The sequence below is a fragment of the Alligator sinensis genome, unplaced genomic scaffold (assembly GCF_000455745.1).
Source record: "Alligator sinensis unplaced genomic scaffold, ASM45574v1 scaffold135_2, whole genome shotgun sequence".
In the NCBI taxonomy this organism is placed as follows: Eukaryota; Metazoa; Chordata; order Crocodylia; family Alligatoridae; genus Alligator; species Alligator sinensis.
In genome coordinates, this window is record NW_005842067.1 from 1,861,744 (window position 1) to 1,883,667 (window position 21,924).

A 21,924-nucleotide genomic window follows, 5' to 3' on the forward strand; every position below is an offset into this window, starting at 1 on the left:
GCGCCAGCACCACTTCCCTTGGAAGTTGTTTCCAGGTCCTAGCCGCCCTGACCATGAAGTAGCGCCTCCTGATGTCTAGTCTGAACCTCCCCTCTGCCAGCTTGTGACCGTTATTTCTAGTCACTCCTGGTAGTGCTCGGGGAACAGGGACGCCCCCAATGCCTGCTGGTCCCCTCTGATTAGTTTGTAACAGGCCACTAGATCCCCTCTCAGCCTTCTCTTGTGGAGGCTGACCAGGTTCAGGTCCCGTAGCCTCTCCTCGTAGGGCCTGCCCTGCTGCCCCCTGATCATGCGGGTGGCCCTCCTCTGGCCCCTCTCCATGCTGTCCACATCCCTCCTGAGGTGCGGCGCCCAGAACTGGACGCAGTGCTCCAACTGCAGCCTGACCAGTGTCACGTAGAGGGGGAGGATCACCTCCTTGGACCTGCTTGAGATGCATCTGTGGATCTGTGGACAAGGTGTGGTTGGCTTTCCTGACCGCGTCCCCACACTGTCGGCCCACGTTCATTTTAGCATCAATAATGACTCCAAGATCCTTTTCTGCCTCTGCACTGAGGAGAAGGGAGTTCCCCAGCCTGTAGGTCTGCTGCTGGCTCTTCCCCCCCAGGTGCAGCACCTTGCACTTGTCAGTGTTGAAACCCAACCTGTTCTCATCTGCCCACACCTGTAACCTGTCCAGATCCGATTGCAGCCTATTCCTCCCTTCTAGCATGCCCACTTCTCCCCACATTTTAGTGTCATCTGCAAATTTGAACACGGTGCTTTTTACCCCCTTGTCCAAGTCGCTGATGAAGATGTTGAACAGTGTGGGCCCGAGGACCGAGCCCTGGGGGACCCCACTACCCACATCCCTCCAGGTTGAAAAAGACCCATCCACCACCACTCTCTGGGTGCGGCCCTCCAGCCAATTAGTGACCCATCTGACTGTGTACACATTGATGCCACAGTCCCCTAGTTTTTTATGAGAATGGGGTGAGAGACGGTGTCAAAGTCTTTCTGGACTTTAGGAAGGCCTATGTCCACTGTGACACCTGCGTCCAAGGATTTTGTGACCTGGTCATAGAAGGCCACCAGGTTGGTCTGACAGGTCCTGCCTCAAATGAACCCATGTTGGTTGCCCCTAATCTCCCCTGCTGGCCACTCGTGGGCATGCGCCAGATCTTTCCTAATCCCGAGGGCAGAGCGTCTCTTTGTAGCCAGGTATTCAAAGCGTCTCTGAGGAATTTGCAGATCTTCTTAGGTAATTGAGATTCTGCAGGCCTCATCTTTGCCTGGGTTTTTATAGGGATCTGCACCTCCATCAGTCCCCCACGTATCCCATGTCTCTCATGACTCACTCATGTGTTTAACAGCTGTCTTGTGTGGAGAAATCTCCACAAGTCTGTCTGCTGGAAGGCAGCAGCCCAAACCCCCCATTCCTGCGTCTCCGCTGTGCTGTGTAACTTGCAGTGGGAGGGGGAACCTGCTCTTCCTTTGTCGCAGGTTCCTGCCCTTGCAGGCCAGGTAACTAGTCAGCTCACCTGGTCAGACTGGTGTCATTTGGGGGCACCGGTCAGCAGGCAATGAGGCTGCTTCTGGTGGGAACTTAGTGATGAGGTCACAACAGGTGTACAAGAGGGTCCTTCAATGAGAAATGGGGCAGACATGTTTTGGGACATAGCTTGGTCAGACTCTGGCTGTAAATATGAGTAACGTACTTGGATTTCAGCTACTAATTTAGGATGAAGTGATCTAGAAGAGTATCAAAAGGCTACCAAGCCGCTTCTGTTTGCTCAAGGTGTTGCTTTTGATACTTCTCTAACCCGTACCCCTCCCCATGCCTACCCTCTCCAATCAATAAAGCTATCTGTTATAGCAAGCCTTACTCTACCTGCTTGAGAGGCATTAGGTAAGCCTTTTAGCTCCCTTGCTCAGCTGCCTAAGGGAGTCTACTGTTAATGCTTCAGGCTATAAGAAGCACCCAAATACATGCTGCTGGGGGTGAAGCACCCCCAAGGTCTACAGGGTCTGTGTACTCCAGGCAGCAGCAGTTACCCCCAGCTTGTGGGTGTGCTCCAGGAAGGGGGGCAGCTGTACATAGGCACTCCAGGGGAGACACCTGAAGCATGGTTTTGGTCCAGCAGTGAGGCAAGTGGCTCAGCGCAGGAGCACCCTCTACTGGCTCGCCATATCTTGCCTCTTTTTAGGTATTCCAGTCTTTTGCCCCTTACAGGTTTTACTTTGAAATGTAACGGTAGCCCCCCCCCGAGATTAGCAATTCACCCGATTAAAGCATTTAAAGACCACCTTCAGGGTAAAATGAAAAGTAGTCTGAAAAAGGCTCAAAGAGAGGCCCTTTTGAGTCTCAAGAAGACAATGCTGAAGTCTCAGACAGGACTAAGTTCTCTGGCCAATGATTAGATATAGAACAAACTCTTCTGATGGACATCATCTTGCTCTCTATCATGATTTCCTGGGCTTAAAATCTTCCAGGACAGATAGGAACATCATATACACTACCCTGTTGGCTTAAGTCCAGCTCAGCTAAAACGCCAACCAAGTTCATACCATGCTGTTGAGTTTGAAGGCATCTCACCTTGCAAAAAATAGACAAAGCTGCCCTCAAGCACAAGTGATCTCCCTGACTATGAGTCGAGCAAAGTTCCTGTGGATGCTGTTGTCTGAGACAGAGCAAAAGAGTCTCTCTCACAGTTCACACAGAGGCCAAATGGGGCACAGACAGCATACAGTTGACTTGTCCCTCCATCCTGCTAGGATCTGCTTCTGATCAGTCCCATTGGGGGTAGTACTGACCTGGTACTTGCCCCCACTGGCTAGGTCTACATTAGAGCACCAGGGCATTCAATCTCACTACCAGGAAGGCAATGTCCTCTCATTTTCTCCTGCTCCTTAAGTGTTAACCCCAGAAGTGAAGTGGTGAGCATACGTTGAGCACAATGCTAGGCTTCCTCCTAAGGGTGTCCTCACCATCTTATCTCCAGATTGATGTGGAGTGTAAGCAGGTAGGTGAAGCTTATTTTCTTGATGACATGAGACTAAGCCTCCTGCTGCTGCTGCAGTATAGACACTCACTGTGAACAGAGGTATCTCCTGTGACTGAAGCAGATACATATGGGAAAGTGTATCCTGTAACGTGGGAGATGAACACCAATTCTTGAACAGCTGGACTGGAATGAGGAGGCAGATTATCTTGATTACACATTACCATTTCAATGAACCTGCTGTGGCACATGAAGGTATGTACAGAAAGATCCATCCTGACACCTACTTGAAGATGAACATGGCTTGTTTATATTTTTAAAGCCCCAGCTACATTTATAGTGTGTTTTACAATCATTCAAGATTGTCCGTATTCAGTATTTATATTTAAAACAAGCAAGGAAATTTGTGCATCTTTTAGATATTTTTAATTGACAGTTTTAACAGCGGACTAGTTGTTATTATTTAACACGAATTAAACATTCAGCTATGATTTTTCTCTTAGTGTAAGAAAATAGAGTTCTTTTCTTCATATCAGCGGTCTTAAAGCTTTGCTCTGTTACTAAGTCAGGCTATAATATAAAAGTATCTGGAATCCTTAATGAACATATGAACCTAAGGAACTGACACTGCACTTTACAATCTCAGAACACTGGTCAATGTTCTTCTTTATCCTGTAGAATGTCTCCACATATTCAGAGCGGCCCAGAAGCTCCACAAAATCTTCGTCGTGTGTTATCACAAGCAGCTGAAAGTTGCGCTGTTGCGAGCGGCTTTTTATTATCCTATGGAAGATTCAATGGTTAGGATACGTTCAGGGAAATCACATCTTAACTTGGCAAACTTACTTGGCAAATTCTCTAAAACAACCTTAGTACAACATTTTAAGCCATAAAAAGTGGTCATGCTATTAACCGTATTTACTTGATTCCAAGACGAGTGTTTCCCCCATTCATCATGGGGAAACCGAATATCACACTGCTCCAACTGGGAATGACGAGTGGCTGTGCAGGGAGCCCAGCTGGGGCACAGGCAGCAGCAGCAGCATGCAGATTCCTGTTTCCAGCTCTTCCCCTGCCAGGCTCCTCTCTCTCCTCTCTCGCTGGCAGGGAGCCGGGCAAGGAAGGAGGAGTCTGCAGGCTGCTACTGTGGTCTCCAGCCAGCTGGGCTTCCTGCACAGTAACTCCTCACAGCCCCCAGTTGGAGCATCTCACTCTCAGCTGTGGCAGGCATCCCTGCCTTGCCTCCACTGCTGACTGGGAGAAGGGTCAGCCAGGAGGAGAGACACGGAAGGGGGACGGGAGCAGGACAGGGAAGAAGGAATTTGTGCATTGCAGAGCCAGGCTCCCAGAACAGCTGCTCCCTACAGCAAAGGTCAGGAGCATCCTGGGCTCCACTTGTACCTGGATCAGCACAGAAAGCAGCAGCAGGAGGCAAGTAGTAGGGGGTAGTTACAGGCTGGGGGATGATCCTTGCTTTTCCCCTGCCTGTCCCCTGTCTGTCTTTGCTTTCTCCCCTCCTGCTCCTCAGCCCTGCTTCCCCCCTGCTTTGTCACAGCCTACTCCCACCCCTGCTTCCCCCCACCCGCCCCTTCTCATCTGCTTTCACCATGCTGCTGTTTTCCTGCCCCCTGCAGCAATAGGAGGGACAAATTTAGGGTGACCCCCCAATAATTAGATTTGAGACTTGGAAAATTATAACAAATTTATTATTTTCCATATCTAGAATATTGAGGGGGCTGTCTTAAATTTGAAGTCATCTTGGATTTGGGTAAGTTTGGTAGTTCTCTTTTTCTAAGATTTAAATTATGCTGTATTAAAAATGTTATTAACTGCTTAGAATGTACTGGAAAGAAGTGCAGGCTCTTCCTCAGTTATTTCATGTGATCATTAGTAAAGTACTTGACTATTAACATCTCTGGCTCCCAACTAGCTGCAGTAAACTCTTAGGCAGAATAAAGAGAACTAACTAACCAAATAACAATAAAGGCCTTTGTTGTTCTTGTATCACCATTAAGATGAAAACCCAAGATACAGAGATAAAGGTCATGAACTGTTAAGCAATCTGACAGTCGGCATTAATTTTACTTCTTGGATGCACATAATATGAAACAGAATACTTAAATAATGCTGCCTCCTTTTTTCAAATAACGGAGTATCTGGAATATATGGTATTGTATACAGAATCACACTATATGTTTGTGTGTCTATATATGTATGTATATGTATACATGACTGTCCAGCTATACAGATATATGCATCTAATATAATAAAAGGCTTAATCTGTCCCAGACCCGAATGGGGGAGAACGGGGTCAAACCTGGACCAGAGGGGTTGGGGTGGGGTCAGACTCAACGGTGGGGAGGGGTCAGATCCAAAGGGGAGAGGAGAAGGGGGCATGGGCAATGTTCCCTCTAAGGTTTAGCGATCTGTGAGCAATCCTGGCTGCGAGCGCGTGGGTATTTCAGTGTGCCGGATGCAAAGCCAGCAGTGGCAGGAGCATTGGCACCCCCTTTTTACAGCACTGGGCATCCCCCACAGGCCAGTGCTTGAGGGGCCATGCTCCCCCACCCCCCATCGGTACGCCACAGTGTGATTGGCATTAAAAAGTTATTTCATGGCAAGATTTTTTATTGTGCACAGTCGCGCATGCACGCAGCTTGGAGGGAGCTGCGGGTGTGGGACCGGATGTGTGGGGCCATTGTTCTTGACAGGCAATTTGCTAGTATATATAGATATAGATTTAGATCTCTCTATAGCCATCTATCTAGATAGCTATAGAGAGATCTATCTTTTCTAGATAGATATAGAGAGCTATCTATATAGATATATAGCTATATGTATAGCAATAGATTATACACACACAGATCCATCATACATGCACATAAATATAACCACACTATATAGACACACTATACATAGTATATACTACACACACACATACACACTATAGTATATAGAATTGTATGCACGTACGTGTGTGTGTACATACATATCTATCTATCTGAAATAGATGCTATTGTGTACAGAAATGGCAAGCTACTGGGCAATTAAAAAAGAAATAATTTCCAAAACATGGTAAAACTACTGCTGCTGTTTTAATATACTAGAGAGTAGAATGGTAAGGGAGAGAATTCACCCTCCCCAATTCCAACTACACAGAGAAGATATCCACATCATAAGACTGCCAGTTAAAACTAAAACCAGTCACTTACTCCACCAGTGCATGTGCAAGAGACTCGATATTTTCTCGATCAAGATTAGTGGTAGGTTCATCCAGCGCAAGAATACCACAATTGAGACAAAATGTTTCTGCCAGAGCAAGACGAATAATAAGGGAAGCAAGTACCTGAAAGAAAATAACCCCCATCTCTTCAGTGTATTCTTAGAAAGAAATTATGTATGTAACTTTTTGTAACAACACTACAAACAGCAACAGCAGGCTTAAAAGACAACAGGCTGAGTGTTTATAAAAGGCAATTCACAGAGTTGCTGTTCTCTAAGGATAGTTGCATACAAAATTCAAACTTGAAATAAAAGATTAATTAAAAAATCCAAAAAAACCCAACATTAATTTTGGAGTGAATTAGTCAGAATTCAGGAAATGCTTGAATTAAGGATGTCCCAGAAATCTTAATTCTGTTTCTGCATAAGAAAGCATTGCAATGCAGTCTTGAATTGAATGATTATGTTATTTTGCTCTACTTATCCCTAATCCTCTTCTACATGGGATGGTTGGGATTCGTAAGAACATCTAGGCTCCCTTGTGGGCTATTATGTGAACTCTAGGTCCCTTCTGCACTCTCAAGCCACCACCAGTTTGTCACCATTTGTGTTGCCATGATGGGCGCTGATATAAGTGATATTTTTGTCATGAGATCAGCCCCTTGAAAAGCGCTCTGCTGTGCCCTGACAGAAGTGCAGAGCTGTAGTGCTTTAAAAGTGATCGAGCGCGCAACAAATTAATCCTCATTTAACGAGGGTTTGGATGATGGGGCTCCAAAGCAGAGTATGCTCATTAATTTCTGTTTGTCCCTGTGCCTGAACAGGTGGTGTCTACAGGATGGGAGGGAGCTCTGGTCTGGGGGCATGTGAATTGGAGCTCCCCTAGTGTGGGGCTCCAATCCACATGCAGCCTCTCTCTCCCTTGGATCCACTCCAAAGTGGAGCTCAATCCCTAGCCCCAGACCTAACAGAGATATGTCTGTTGGGTTAGGGGGGAGGTCACTGCATCTCTTGGCACTTTCTGTGAAGCACTGTGAATTATAACAGGGGACCTGCGTGTTTGTTAGTGCCCAAAGTGACTAAGTCTTGCAAATCACCTTTTGACTACATGAAGATTCAAACACATTGAAGAAATTTTAGCAGGAGTACATTTTACCAAAGAATAATTTCCTGTAATTGTTTGTTGGCATCATATTTTCTGATCAAATAATTCTCGGAAAATGGCTACGAAAGTTTCAGTCTTATTTACATGGGGCTTCCGCATGACATTCTAAGCTTCTCCTGTTTTGTAAAATTTTTAAGCTTTCTTCTCAAAATGCATTTGTGGTTTGTTTGTTTTTTTAATAAAATCTATGCAACTGTTAGTATCATTTCAGTAAATGAAGCAACTAGAAACTCTTTGCATCATTTGTTTGGGGCATTTTGAGCCTGTGTTTGTCTTCACTTCTAACAATCCAGAAAGTATCTTATCCTTCCAACCACAGAAGTCTTGTTCCATGTAAAATGACCTGAAGAGGAATGTCTTGCCTTCAAAGCTTTGTCCATCTCTTCTAATTATTCAGCTGGTCCAATAAAATATATCACCCTAAGAAATCCTTGCCTATCACATGATTCCTGGACCACTATACAGAAAAATTCCTACAGCATCACGCTAACACTTCCATATAAATGAAATTATATTACATACCTTTTGCCCAGCACTACATCTTCCTCGCATATCCAATGCAATATCTCCTTTTATCATTACTACTCTATAATTGTAACTTCTCCTTTTATCAGATGCTGAAACATTCTCATCTGCATCAGAACGAATCTCTATATATTCAATATCTAATGGGAAGAAAAGGTTTCCATTATAAAAAAGCATGTTTTAATTATACAAATACTGCTCAGAACACTCTTACCAACAGATGAACCTTCAACAGTGGTAGGTTAATTTATGGAAATGGATTAAACTAGTATGCTGCTTAACTGCAGTATTGTTTCACCTCCTGCTCCCAAAGACGCATGTACTTTGGAAAGTGCAGGAAGATGAATTACATCAGATTGTGCCATGGCTCAACTACGTAAATTTTTATTATTCCAACAATTTGATTCAAGTTTAGAGTACCATGGATGCAGAGTTTTAAAAAAAAATGTAGTTGTGAAGTATTCAATGTTTATTACGAAGCAAGCTATACATAACAAGATGCTTTCAGGAGATTGTATACTGAAATGTCAAAAACCAATTCGGGTACCTTGCCCTCTGTAGGTGCTTCGCCAGAGATCACGAATTATTTTGTTGATTTCTTCCATTTTCATGCTGTGAAATGTCATTATTGCTCTAAGAAAGAAGAACAATAGACAAAATAGCTGACTTGACTAAAAGTGTTTTCAGGAAGACAGTGCTTTTCTTCCATTTTCCAAGTAGAGTCCATATTAAAAATATTATTATTTATGATAGTGAGTACAGCAGAAATGTATATACAATAAAAATATTTTACATTGGTAAATATTCCCCTTCGCATACAATTTAGTTTCATAATGTCAACAATTATCTCTCAAAAGATATTAGAGCAATGGAAGCAAAACTCTTTGGTTACTCTTAGATTTCTAGTCAATTATTGACTGAAGAATATTATTACCTAAACTTTAAGTGTAACTGTCATTCACAAATAAAGTCTAGATTTCAAGCCATCACCCAAATAGGGATTTTCCCCACTTTAAAATGAATATTAGAGAATTGTAATTGAGTTACATTATGGTAATGTAGGTGCTTTGCTAAAGATTGCGCACTATTTTTTGTCAATTCCTTCCATTTTTGAACCCATGGTTGAACTAGATAATCTTTTAAGGTCTCTTTCAGCCTTACTTCTCTATGATTTCATGATGTGAAATGTCATTAGTACTCTAAGAAAGAACAACAGTGAAAAAAGCTCATTTACTACAGGAGGAGTGAATGGAAGTTTCTTAGGAAGCTACATTTAACGTTAGGCTGACAGAAACGATACAATTCCAAGTCATAAGTGAACCACACTTTTCATAATCTGAAAATCTGTGTACTTTCACAAATCAATTCATCCTTAAGATCTAGAGCTGCTGACTTCAGTCCTGACCCTACAAACATTTAAACTTGTGACTATCTTTATACACACAGACTGAGTTCACTGTATAAACTAATTCATATTTCTCCTATTTGCAGGATGGGGTCTCTCTCTCTCTCTCTCTGAGAAAGTGATATCAGAATGGTCATAAACAGATTTAAAATAACCTATTCTAAACTTCCAGCTTCATACACTTTTGTTCACAGTACGTGGCATTTCATTCTGGTGCAAAGACCAAATCCACAGCTCAGATTCTTCTGAGGTTTACAGAGCTAATTTTTTAAAATATTGTGCTAATTACATTTTTATAAAAGCTGGAATGTTTTTGTTCCTTTGAAATCTTACTAAATTTTAACTTTTCTTTTTAATTGAAAAGGAGTGCTGACAGTACAGAAAAAAATCCTTATCCTGTATATCTTAGTCCAAATAATGGTGCAGCTTTTCAAAGCAATCCAGTAATCTAGTGAGTTGTGTACAATCAATGGAAAAGGAAGGGCCACCTCCCCTGGCTCTACTTTGCAAACCTAGCAATACTTGGATTCAACAAGATGAGAAAGAAGGATGTCAAGAATGTGGGTTTAGAAACCATCCATTAGCCATGTCTTCCTTTACAAACATGTACAAATCTTGAACGTAAGTGGCATTCTTGCTACCTGCCTCTACCATTGATTTGAGATGCTATCTTTTACAAGAATCCAGAACCTGCATATGGTAATGAGAAATTTACTATTTCAAATGGGTTAGGCCTGAATAGACAACTCAAGCACTTTTTGCCTTGACTGACAGCTGTGTGAAGTGAGGGAGACACTGGATTTGAGCGGAGAAGGATTTCTCTTTTCCATTCTGCCTTTACCAAGAATTCTGATTCAGTCACTTGGAAGGGTTAGGCTCTAATCATTTCCACCCATCTCACCCAAAAGCAGTAATAATGACACCAGGACTTTAAGAGATTGCATCTTTTAAATGAATCTTCTATCTGATACTATCAAACATGTATATTTTTATGTTGAGTCACCTGGTGTTGAAGCAAAGACCAACAAGAAACAAGCAATGAAATAAAGTTGCACATTATGGTTGACCTTTAATTAAAGACTGATGCTCAACCTTAACTACAGAAGACCTGGAACTCTGCTGTAATATCAGATTATAACATGAAAGTCCAAGTATGTTGGGTGGCTCATGCCAATTACTTGAACACTTTTTTAAAAAAAAAAAAAAAAAAAGCTGGGGCAATAAAACATTTCTGGGATGAAAAAAAAAATCTCCACCCCCCCCCCAATCTCTTTAGAAACAAAATTCTCCATCTCATCCAGGGACGTAAAAAGTTCCCACTACCATAAATAAAAAAAAAAACCCCCCCCCCCCCCCAATCTCTTTAGAAACAAAATTCTCCATCTCATCCAGGGACGTAAAAAGTTCCCACTACCATAAATAGAAATTGCTAAGCCTGAAGAAAGGAAAAATACACCAAAAAAGCAGCACAAAGCTCAGGAATACATAATACAGCAATATTACCAGTCTTTAAATATAAAAATCAATAAAGATGAATCTTAGTGAATCTACCAGAAGCACAATGCATGCATGCAAAATGCTGATTTCCTAGACTACGTGTATGGCTTTCAATCTCTGACCATTAGAGATGATATTTTTCTCACTGATTTACGCGATTACCCATAAATGATGCCTATCTGTTTTTTCTTGAAATTACAAGACTAATTTCCTGTATTGCCTTAAACAGCAATTTAATTCTTAACTATAAAAGGGAAAACTGTAGGGGAACTCATGGAGTGCATTTCCATGGTAAGTGGCAAGGCAAAGAAATGTAGGCTGCTTATAGACATGAAAAAGAAAGAACATAGCTTTACTCTAAGCCCAGCGGACCCTGCACTGAGTGCAGTGCATCCCCAGAAGAGGCATCACATTAGTCTGACCCAACCTCTGCACAGATCAGGGGCTTCAGAGGGGCTTTTTGGCACTTTTGTCTAATACCCGATTGAATCAGCTTTAGATAAAAGCATCAAGAAGCCCTGCTGAAATGCCTGATCTACACAGATGCTGGGGAGCCAGGCTGAACTAAAGCACTTCCTCTTCCTGTAAAGTGCTTTTTTTTTTTTTTTTTGGGGGGGGGGGGGGGGGGCTTCACAGGGGGGGGGGGGGGGGCTTCACATTTGTCAGCAGCTATAATGATTATCTATCATTTCATTTTAAAAAGCAGAAATTCTTTACAAAAGCAATTTCAAAAAAAGCTTACAATGGGATATCAACATCTCTTTCAAATACTATTTCTTTATTCTTCCCTTTTATTAAATGAAGTACTCTGAATACATATACACACACACCCCCCCCCCTCAAGAAAGTAACCTTTGAGACACTGTGACTAATATACCTCTATAACCACACATTGGGAGGAGCAGAAGCCATGAACAAGGAACTTCCAGCAACATAGGAGGGACTGGAAAGCAACACTTTAATTTGCTCGAGCTACATTTTTAACCCTGAAGCATGGCTGTATTTTGCTTTGCAAGCATTATTATTTATAGAGCCTCAAGGGTGGGCTAGGTATTTTTTATATGCATGTCAAATGATTAGCACCAATTTTACTGTACAAACTCAGATCCAAGAGGCAAAAGCCAACCAACGATCAGCTTTACTTTCCCCTGTCTAATGGAGATCCTGCCCATGGAGCAGTCTATCACTCTTTGGGAAACTCCCATTTTTAAAGAATGCTCCAGGATATCATCTCAGCACTACAAGCTACTGTGAGCTCATAAAGCCCATCTTACACATTTTACACTAACCTCTCATACTGTGTCAATTCAAGTTCTTATCTTCAAGGTGCTCAAAAGGCTTGTACCCAACATACCTAAAATATCATCTAACACTCCACAATGAAAACTAAGGAACTTGGCTTCTTAGGCACAGTGGAGCCTTCCAGTATTATGGTAAATCTTGTCTGTAATTGAAAAGTTCAGAAACATTTACTGTAGTTCTCAACTGGCAAGCTGAAGCCCCTCAGTCCTCCTGCAAACAGAGGCACCCAGGACAGTCCCACCAGTGCCCCTGCTTCTGGAAGGAGCATAGGAAAGGCTGGACTGGGAAGGGCTACATTGCACAAGGCAGCTTCTGCCTGCTTTAGGCTGATCACAGCCCTAATGCAGAAGGAGCATATGTATGTGCCATGTGCCTGTTGGCTGTGATGCAGGCACAGGGCAATTTTATTTGGAGGCAGCAGGACCCAGGTGTGAAGCACTGAAGTAGCGCCAGCAGTGGTTTTCAACCAAGGATGCTGCCACATTCAACAAAATGGTTGGGGAGGGGCCAGGACTCTGAAAAGTTGATAATCACCAATTTAAGTATTTCCACCATGTAACATACTCACTTGTCAAGTGCCTTGTAGTAAATGTCTAGGTCCTTGTTCACCAACTCTGTTGTTCTCATAACAATCATCATGTCTCTGTACTTTTCCTCTGCATTTTTGAACTGTGATTCTCGAAGCTCTTTCTTAAACCTAATGATCTCTTCCTCAAATCCACGCTGCCGGCCTAGGGCTAAACTGTGATTTCTTTTCAGTTCTTCTATTTTCTCTTCTAGATGATGTTGTTCTCTGTCATGTTAGAAGAGAGTATTTTGCATTTAATGCTTCATGTCTAAAGGATAGTTCTATCTCCCTGTTTTTCCTAAGAGATAATATTTTGTACAGCAGCAGCAAGTATAGAAGAAAACTTGCAATCCAAAAAGATGTTATATTCACTGCCCTCAAACACAAAACTGCACTGAAAAAATATTTGTTACTGGTAAGAAATGAGGAAATATTTTGATGGGATTTTGCGTAAAAATATTATAAAAATCACTACTCTAATTAGTGAAGAAAAATCATCAGGTTTGAAGGCTGCAATACTATATGTAAAAATATGCAAAATAAGTAGTCCAACTGTAGAGAACTAAATCTTTAGCATAACATACAGCAACGAAATGATTGCTATGGTAATTCCTTAAATGCCATTAATATGTTTGGTACTATACAAGAATAGTTGATATAAAAGCGGTGCAACTAAATAATTCTAAAAAGCAAATGGAAACTTGCAACTTGGGTATGTGCATCAGCTGTTTTGATTTAAATTTGTCTTTCTGCTCCTAGATGGGTATAAAAAAGGAGCTAATCTGCAGTAACTTGAAAACCTAATTAAACAAATTTAGGGTACAGGGATTTAGTTTTACTTATTCTGGCAGAAGTGGACAAATGTACCAGTTATATCAAAACATCTTAAACCAGTATAATTTAACACTGATACAACCATTATGTATGTTTACCCCTTCACAGCTGGCTCCAAAGGATTATGCTAAACTCTTGAAATGAGTGAAAAATGTCCCACTGTGATCACTGCAAGCAGGACAGAGTACAAAAACAAGACACTCTTGTACTTTCCCTATTAATTTTTACAAGTAATAAAAATCATCCATGCGTATCATACACCAAAGAGGTAATGCTACGTCTCATATTTAGTTGTACTATAAATAGAACATTTTAAAAGGTAATATTGTTACTTCTGACTTCCATCTGAAATGACACTTGCAGGATTGGCCATTATGGATAATCACACTAGATGGACGATACACTGGGGTTTAAACTTGCAAACACACTCGAGTCTCACAGACATCAACAAGATTTATAAACGAGAGCAACTGCATTCATAAGAAATGTCCATAGGACTAGTCTTGTTGGTTTTGGAAAGCAGTTCTCAAGCTCTGGTTACTGGAAGACTTATTCATGAGTGATGCTGTCTCACCACATTATTTCAGCTGCTAAGCAAGATGATCAGAGACAGATCTATTTAATGCAAATTTAACTAACTTACGTTGCTGTTATCACAGGGATATTATGCAGGTATGAATGTGAAGAGGAAGTGGTCTGAAAGAGTGGAAGAGAATCAATCTCTCTATTAATAGTGTGGTGAAAATGCAACTCTTTGGGGAACTCCTGCTTATGATGGTTTGGATTTTTTTTTTTTTTAAAGATATGATAACCCTACGTTTTCATTTGTTGAGCTTTCATTTCCCCCAGCTCCTTCAATTGCTGTTTTATTTCTTCTTCAACTCCTTTTAGCTCTTCATTTCTTTTTCTTAAAGTAAGATTATCCTCTAGCCATCTTTCTTGTATCTAAATTCAAGTAAAGTCAAAAGGTTTAATAGGGCAATAAGCTTTTAAAATTCCATACTTCTATATATAAATACATACATTTTCAATATATAGGACTTAAATACAGAACAATTCTGAAATATACATATGATACAAAACTACATAATCAACTGACAGCAAAATTAGCTGGCAGCAGTGAAGATATATTCATATTATATTACATTAATAAATTACTTTGGATAGATAAGTTATTTGAAAGAGATGCAACACAAACTGTCCCTGACAATGTTTTGGGCACTATAATAATAGTACTGTAATTCATGTGTGTCAGTGGGATTGTGCTTGCAAGTAAATAAAACTGTAAATGTTACTTTAAATATAATGTATTATTTTGGTTAAATCCTTTTAGGATGTTAAGATGAAAAGTGGAGCAGTCAAACATTACACTTGAGTGTGAACAGTATTTGAACAATATCACAAAGGATTTCAAGTATGTAAAAAACATAAATAAAGTTGATAAAACGCTTAAGGATGGGGTACTTTCAAATTTAAGTGTCCAACACAAGATACCTTTTACAACAAAGGAGCAGCACTACACACAACATTTCTTTGGAAAAAGTAGGCTCTTATGTGACTTACTGGTAGATTTATTAGTGTGCAGCTAACATGTAAACAGAGGATTACAGATCTGTTTTCAAAGGGGCATCTACTTGTAGTGCATATAAATCTTGGACATTTTTGAGCCATGTGCAGTCTCACTAGGATCCCAATTAGATAAGCTGCTCCACAAGAGACATTTATGCCACAATAAATCAACACATCTTTGCATGGGTACAGCTAACTGCACTGATTTGAGTCCTCACTAATCATTCAGAATATGTTGCATCATTTAAAAACCCCCCAAATATAAATTTACCTTCTGGGTATCAATATCTTGTCTAATTGTTCCCATCTCTTTATTTATCCTTTCCTTCCGGTTCTCACAATCAGCTAATTGAGTTTTTACTTGATCGAGTTCAGACTCCTTTTGCTATAGAAAAAAAGAATTGTTATCACTTTAACATAAAAAATAAGAAGTATTTTGACTTTTTCTTTTAAAATTACCTTTTTATAGTCTTCTTTCCCATCTTGAATATAGTTTTCAATTTCTTTCATATAGTTGTGAATAGTTTTAACTTTCTCTTTGGTATCATTTATCTATGGGGAAAAACATCTAATTAAATAAATGTTTAGGTTTAATAAGTGTGCATGTGTATACACACACACACACACACACACACTTAATTCACAGAACTGCATAACATTTAAGTATAGAATGCTTTCAAATGTATAAGCCACTACAATATTTTCAGTATGCTTAACTGAAAGCCTTTAGTTTTTAAGACAAATATTCAGTTTCGTTCAGATTACCAAATTTAGCAAAACAAATTTAAAACATCTCTAACTTTGAGAGTTCTATTCATTTTATAAAAATCTACTTTATTTTATATTGGCAGGATTTTTCCTTAAGAAGTTTTCTTTACTATATTTTTCTGTTTCTTTTAATTAATTTCTTTCACTGTTCTAATGTGGCCACACACCTTGTCAAAAGGTACCAATATACATTTTACATAAAAATGTTACATGTTTGATGGCCTGCTTTGTATCACATCTTCCTGCCTGTTGATGTAATAAAGACTGACTTTAAAGACACTGCCATATAATTTCCATGTAGTATACAGCATTAAACAACAAGTTTCTGGTCTGGATACTCAAAACTGAATATCTTAAGGTTTTAAATTAGGGGCTTAAATCAGCTCTGTGGGCTTACTGGCCAAGTCAAAACAGAATAGGACAGCTGTAATGACAAGCCATGGTAGCTGCTGCACTGAAAGCAGCATTACTGTGAGAGGGCAGTATTGCAGAGAATAGCTCACTGTTAAGTCCACACCCTAGTTTATCTTACAGCAACTCTGTTTATGTAGCCACAGACTATCCACAGGAGCCCTGTGGAACAAGGGACTGCCAACATGCTGTTTCAGCGTTGGCTCATCTTCTGAACTGGGCTATGTCCTCTCTCTTTGAATGAATTACAGGCAGCTTATGAGGCTGTCTGTAGCCACCACAGTTACCCAAAGACACACTTTTCTTATAAGAACTCTGGAATCCTTCTCTAACAAAAGTGTCTTTATAACTAAATAAATTACTGTATTCTCAACTTAAACATTGTAAGAATCTAACCTTGTCTTGCATTGTCTTGTTACTTGTGTTCTTCTTATTGATTAGTTCCTCTCTCGCCTGCTGAAGTTTTTCTAAAGTGGCGTCCAAAGGAAATATTTGTTCCTTTGCTTCCTGAAAAAGAAAAGAATATGCCAATATACATACTTTTCTTAGAAATCCACCTTTAATTTCTCAATGCCTTACTTATTTCCTTTTCTCGTTTGTAAACTTGTGTACTTGTGCATATCTGGGAGTTCACTGTTATGATTTTAAAGAAAATTATTTTCCAACACGAAAAAAAAAAAAAAAAAAAAATCAAGGAGGGGCAAATTGTACATGTTATCTGTGAACTATGGGTATACAAAGCAAGCCTGGGAGGTGGCCAGATTTAAAGAACGGCAAAAATAAGCAGAAAGAACAAATTTTTTAAAATTGTTATAATAACTAATAATGTTAGATTACAGTAAAGCTAGTTCTAATGCATCATACTGAAGACAAACATTTAACAGTACTTTTGCAGAAGTAAAGAAAGTGCATGTGAATTTTCTTACTTTGATCTCTCTGCCTAAGGACTGAACCTCAGTGGACAATTCCACAGTCTGTTCTTCCAGCTGTTGTCGACGTTGCATTCTGCTGGAAATGTGAAGCTTCTCTGCTTTCAGTTCATTCAGTGTACTCTTTAGCTGCTGGATCTCATTCTGCTGGGCTTGCTTAAGTTTTTGATTTAACTCAATTTTACTTGTTACTGCAGACCAATTTAAAAAAAATGCACACAGTTTAACAATCTGGGACTTAACAAAACGATTTACTCTGCATTAACTGAAATTGAATACTAAAGTATTCTTGGTAGCAGGTGACAGATTTTAGACAATAATAAAATGACTAGTCCACTTAAACAGGATTTATCTGAGACAACCATTTGCTTTAAAACACTACATAATATAAAACCAAATTTAAATAACTGAGACTTACATAAAAGTGAAAAACGATTTTCAATCTATCTTCAAAATGCATCAAGATTGGTAAACCATCTTGCTTGCATAATTTACCTGTATCCCACAAGTGTTTCTTTCCTTGCTTTTCTTGGCTTACTTGTTGAACAGTTCTAGTTAAGTCTACCCCTAGCAGTTTGGCAGCATGCTGAGCAATTTTTCTTTCAACATCCCTTAGATCAATCTAAAAGCAATAGGAAAAGTTAATATTTTTGCACTGTTTAATAACGTGTTTACTAACTTTAACAAAACAATCTTCTACTTAAACTCCTCCAATTCAGAGTAACTTGCACTAAAAATTATTTTTTTAAATGAAAGATTGTCTTCTTTAGCCAAAAGAAATGCTAATGTAAATGAAGTTAAGGGGTGTAGGTCATAGCTGTGTTGGTCTAAGTACAGTCAGACAAGATTTTTAGGGTAAATCGTGTTTGTGTTAGTCTTATAAAAGATATCGTTGGAAAAATTCTTCTCAGCAAGCTTTCGGGCACAAACACCCTTTGTCAGGCTGAGGAAGCACCTGCAGATGCTAAAACAATGTCTGCAGGTGGTAAAACAGCCATTACCACTCCGATACTTTATCAGCCTGATGAAGGGTATTTGTGCCCGAAAGCTTGCTAAGAAGAATTTTTCCAACTATCTGAGTTGGTCTAATAGAAGATATCGCGTTTAACCTAAGAACAATAAAGTTGTAAGAAATTTGGTTTTCACTCTGAACTAAGAATACATATAGCACATTATTGAAAATTGCACCACCACTTCTAAGCACCTAAACTTTTTAGCATGCAAATCGCAGATGGGTTTAAGTAAATAGCATTCATAAATATCGGCTGTATGAAAACCTCAGGTGCATAAAATGTGCATGTCATCTTTATTCCATTTCACTAAAGTACTAGGCACAAGTGTACAAGTTTCAATTTAAGATTTGTAGAAAGAAAATGCCAATTAATCAATATGCACTGATGTGTTCAGATGTGTATACATTGAAAAGGGATATGATCAATATGTATATTGATATCGATATAATCCCAAATGATAATTTCCTTTTAGGCCAATAAGGTAGATGTGACAGTCCTCATCCTATAAAGTCTTTCTGAAATATTGTGCCAGAATTTGGCAAGATGAAACAGTAGCACATTCTGTTTTGGATTTTAAATCCCTAACAGAATTAGAAAACTTCCCAAATATATCACCTCTTCTTTTGTGCTACATAAGTATTTTCTCTTAATTATGTGACACTCTGCAAGCTTCTCTGTGTAAATGGATGATCCTATAATACAGAAGTCATAAGTAAGGAAATGTGCAATAAGATATGAAAAGGTGCATGGTATGAAACTCAAATGCAGAGAGCTAATTAAGAATGACTGAAAGTTGGGGCATCAGGATTGCAAAGCACACTTCATTTAAATTGAAGTAACTTCCAAATAGGGAAGCTCATAACTGAAGGTTTAGTGCAGAGAAAATGATTTCTCCCTTCACTTTTCCATGGTATATCAAAGAATGCTACAATTCTTGTGAACTCTTTGTAAAGTACTCCGAGATCCTCTGAACTGAAAGGCATTATACAAGTGTAAGATACTACAGTTACCATAACCATCTGTGTTAGCTTTGGAATTGTTTTCTAAATGCTTTCTCTAGTAGCTCTAAAATTCTGCAATACTTCAAGGTGTTGTAAAAACAGTGAATTACTGGACACCAAAAGTAGCATTATGGGAGTGTCAACCGTTCATTAGAAGAAGTTAAGAAAAACTTACCTGGTATCTTTCCATAAGCGTTATATCTTGTAAGCATGCTTTAGCACTTTCCTCCTCAGGCATAACTGTATGTAAGAGAGTTTCTACTTCTTCTATATCAGTTTTTAAGCGCTGAATATCTCGGTTTACATTCTGTAGTTTGTTCCTTAAATCCGGTATGTCCTTTTCTTTGAGTTCGACTATGGTCTGCCTGAACAGGAAATACAAATCTATAACAACTGCTGATTCAAAAACTATAGCACACTCACGATATAATGAAGGCTGTACAATATTTAAATGCGAAACAGATGGGATAATTTTATAAAAAGTGTCAGCTGCTGAAATCTTCCCATCTTTGCTTAGTTCATCTAATTCAACAAAATATGGCAACATATCTCTATTTTCTGAGCTAAGATTAGTTCAATACCAAGAGAATTTGTCAAAGCAATGCATTAATTCTTATCTTGGGTCATACACAAACTGTACAATACTACCACCTTGAGAAGGAAAAGTGTACATATTTATCTGCACTTTCCTCTCTTATAGCCTAAGTCTCATAAAACCTGAGATAAATTAAATCCTGATAGAACAGAGGTGGGCAAAATATGGCCTGCAGACCAGATCTGGCCCACCAGCTGATTAGATACGACCAGAGGGCAGGCACCCACCAATTAAATTACCTCCAACCCACAGCTGCCCTGCTGTGCATCGGGCCATGCCCTGCCCACTCCCGCTTGGGCAGCACATGCTGTGCTCCCACCCTCGCCCACCAAAGGGCCCTGGTCAGCATGCACAGTTTCCAGGCAGGGCTGCTGCTGCAGCCACCCAGGGAGCTGCTTGGCTTCCCCCACCTCCAGCAATTCCTTCTTGGCCCTGCTGCAGGGCTCTGGGCAGCAGGTAGGGAGGGGAGATGAAGCTGGGCAGCTCCTGCCCCAGTGCATGGGGTTCCAGCTTCAGGTCACCTTCCACCCACCCTGCTCACCTGGCGCAATCAGCAGCCACCTGCAGGCAGCTGAGCAGGGGTAAGGTAGCCCTGGCAAGAAGCTCTGTGTGCAGGCTGGGGCCAAAGCCAGGGTGGGTGCAGATGGGAGCATGGAATGTGTGCAACTCAGCCCCATGCAGCGTGCCAGGGAGCAGCGCCCCCTCGCCCCACCATCCCCACACCCACTATGCTCATACATACACTACCATACCCACATACATCCCTGCCATACACACACACCCTATATCCCACCATATCCACATACACCTGCCAAACCCCACCATACACGCACACACGCATACAACCCCCCCCACATCACACACTCCCTCACACACCCCCATATACATCCCCCTACCCCCACCCCATACAACGTACAGGAATAAGATTTTATTTTGAGCTATTATGCAGTCGCCTCTATATACACTAACAACACATAAATCAGGACGAAAATATTTTTTTGAAATAAAATTAAGATACGTTATAGCAGGTTTGTTTTTTAATATACAATTTTTTATTTATTTTTTTTTTATCTACGCTTCGTTAAAATGATTTCTTCTGAAAGATTTTGTATGTGCGGCTCTTGACTTGATTGATTTGGCACCATTCTTGGGGAGGCCTGATGACCCCTGAAACCCCCAATGATTGGCTGAAGGCAATGGGTCAGGTTCTTAGAGGGGTCACAACCCTTTGCTATCTGATAGGCCATGCCTGTGCTTTGTGGTCTAGAGGGCGGAACTTCTGGGGCCCCAGGGGCAGGCCATGCACCATGAGGGTGGGCCCTGTGGAGAGGCAGTGTTTCCCAGTCAATGGGGTGGACCTTCTGATGTCAGGGACCATGTTATAGGGTGGGACTTCCAGTTTCGACTGCAAATCCCACCTCTCGAAAGGAGTACTTCCAAAGGTAAGGGGAAGGATGCCTGGTGGCAAAGGTCAGGGGCTATGGGGAGGGACTTCTGGTCCCAAGATGGGGTGGGCACCTTTCAAGGGGCGGGGCTTAGCAGTTCACCAAAACTTCTTAAGCAGCCCTCCAGCTGAAGTAATTGCCCATCCCTGTGCTAGAAGAATGGTTCTCAAAATTCTTGTGTCTAGAGCGTCTTCATCTTTTTGCAAAAGCCAGGCGTTTTTCACCCTTACTCAATCTTACAGGAACAGACAGGAAGCCTCAGGAATCTGTCTCCATTTTTTCCGCCAACTATGTGGCCTGGGGAAAATATATTTCCTAGTTTAAAAGATGCAGAGTAATGTGAGGCAAGGAGAATTAATCCACTATGGAGTTATCTGGAGAAATCTTCCCAGGGTGTCTTTTTAAAACATTACTTGCTATTTGGTGTCATCTTGTAAATTCCTAAGACAACAAAGACAGCTAACATCAAAGGATGTTTCTGCCCCAGCAGTATCAGCTAATTAATCTGTCCCAAAGCCAGTGCAGCAACAACTGAGTGGTTTATCTCAAAAGGCGTGTCCAGATGTGCGTGAACATTTTGTTCCCCAAGGACAAGTACCAGCGGTGCACCTTGCTCCACTGGTTCTTGTCCCTAGGGAATCCCTGTGCCACGCGTGCTTTGGTGCACAGCATATTATGCTGGGTGGTGTAGGGA

The 21,924-nt window shown here is 40.6% G+C and overlaps 1 protein-coding gene across 3 annotated transcripts in view; it reads right to left on the minus strand.

Annotated features, from left to right (window-relative positions):
- Nucleotides 1-3,373: 3,373 nt before the first annotated feature.
- The window catches only part of RAD50 (RAD50 double strand break repair protein), a 35,669-nt gene continuing 17,118 nt past the window's right edge, over nt 3,374-21,924 (minus strand). For 2 of the 3 annotated variants that reach the window (XM_025204069.1, XM_006023560.3), the window contains exons 15-26: nt 19,366-19,555; nt 17,672-17,798; nt 17,174-17,367; nt 16,644-16,754; nt 15,528-15,620; nt 15,340-15,453; nt 14,317-14,444; nt 12,666-12,890; nt 8,441-8,526; nt 7,891-8,033; nt 6,194-6,327; nt 3,374-3,764 (exon numbers count right to left, since the gene is read on the minus strand). In XM_025204069.1, coding sequence (XP_025059854.1) covers nt 3,578-3,764; nt 6,194-6,327; nt 7,891-8,033; nt 8,441-8,526; nt 12,666-12,890; nt 14,317-14,444; nt 15,340-15,453; nt 15,528-15,620; nt 16,644-16,754; nt 17,174-17,367; nt 17,672-17,798; nt 19,366-19,555 — 1,732 coding nt within the window. In that variant the 3' untranslated portion in view covers nt 3,374-3,577. Of the gene's footprint in view, nt 3,765-6,193; nt 6,328-7,890; nt 8,034-8,440; nt 8,527-12,143; nt 12,240-12,665; nt 12,891-14,316; nt 14,445-15,339; nt 15,454-15,527; nt 15,621-16,643; nt 16,755-17,173; nt 17,368-17,671; nt 17,799-19,365; nt 19,556-21,924 lie in introns of those variants that run through there. The other variant, XM_025204070.1, reaches the window with a different exon arrangement.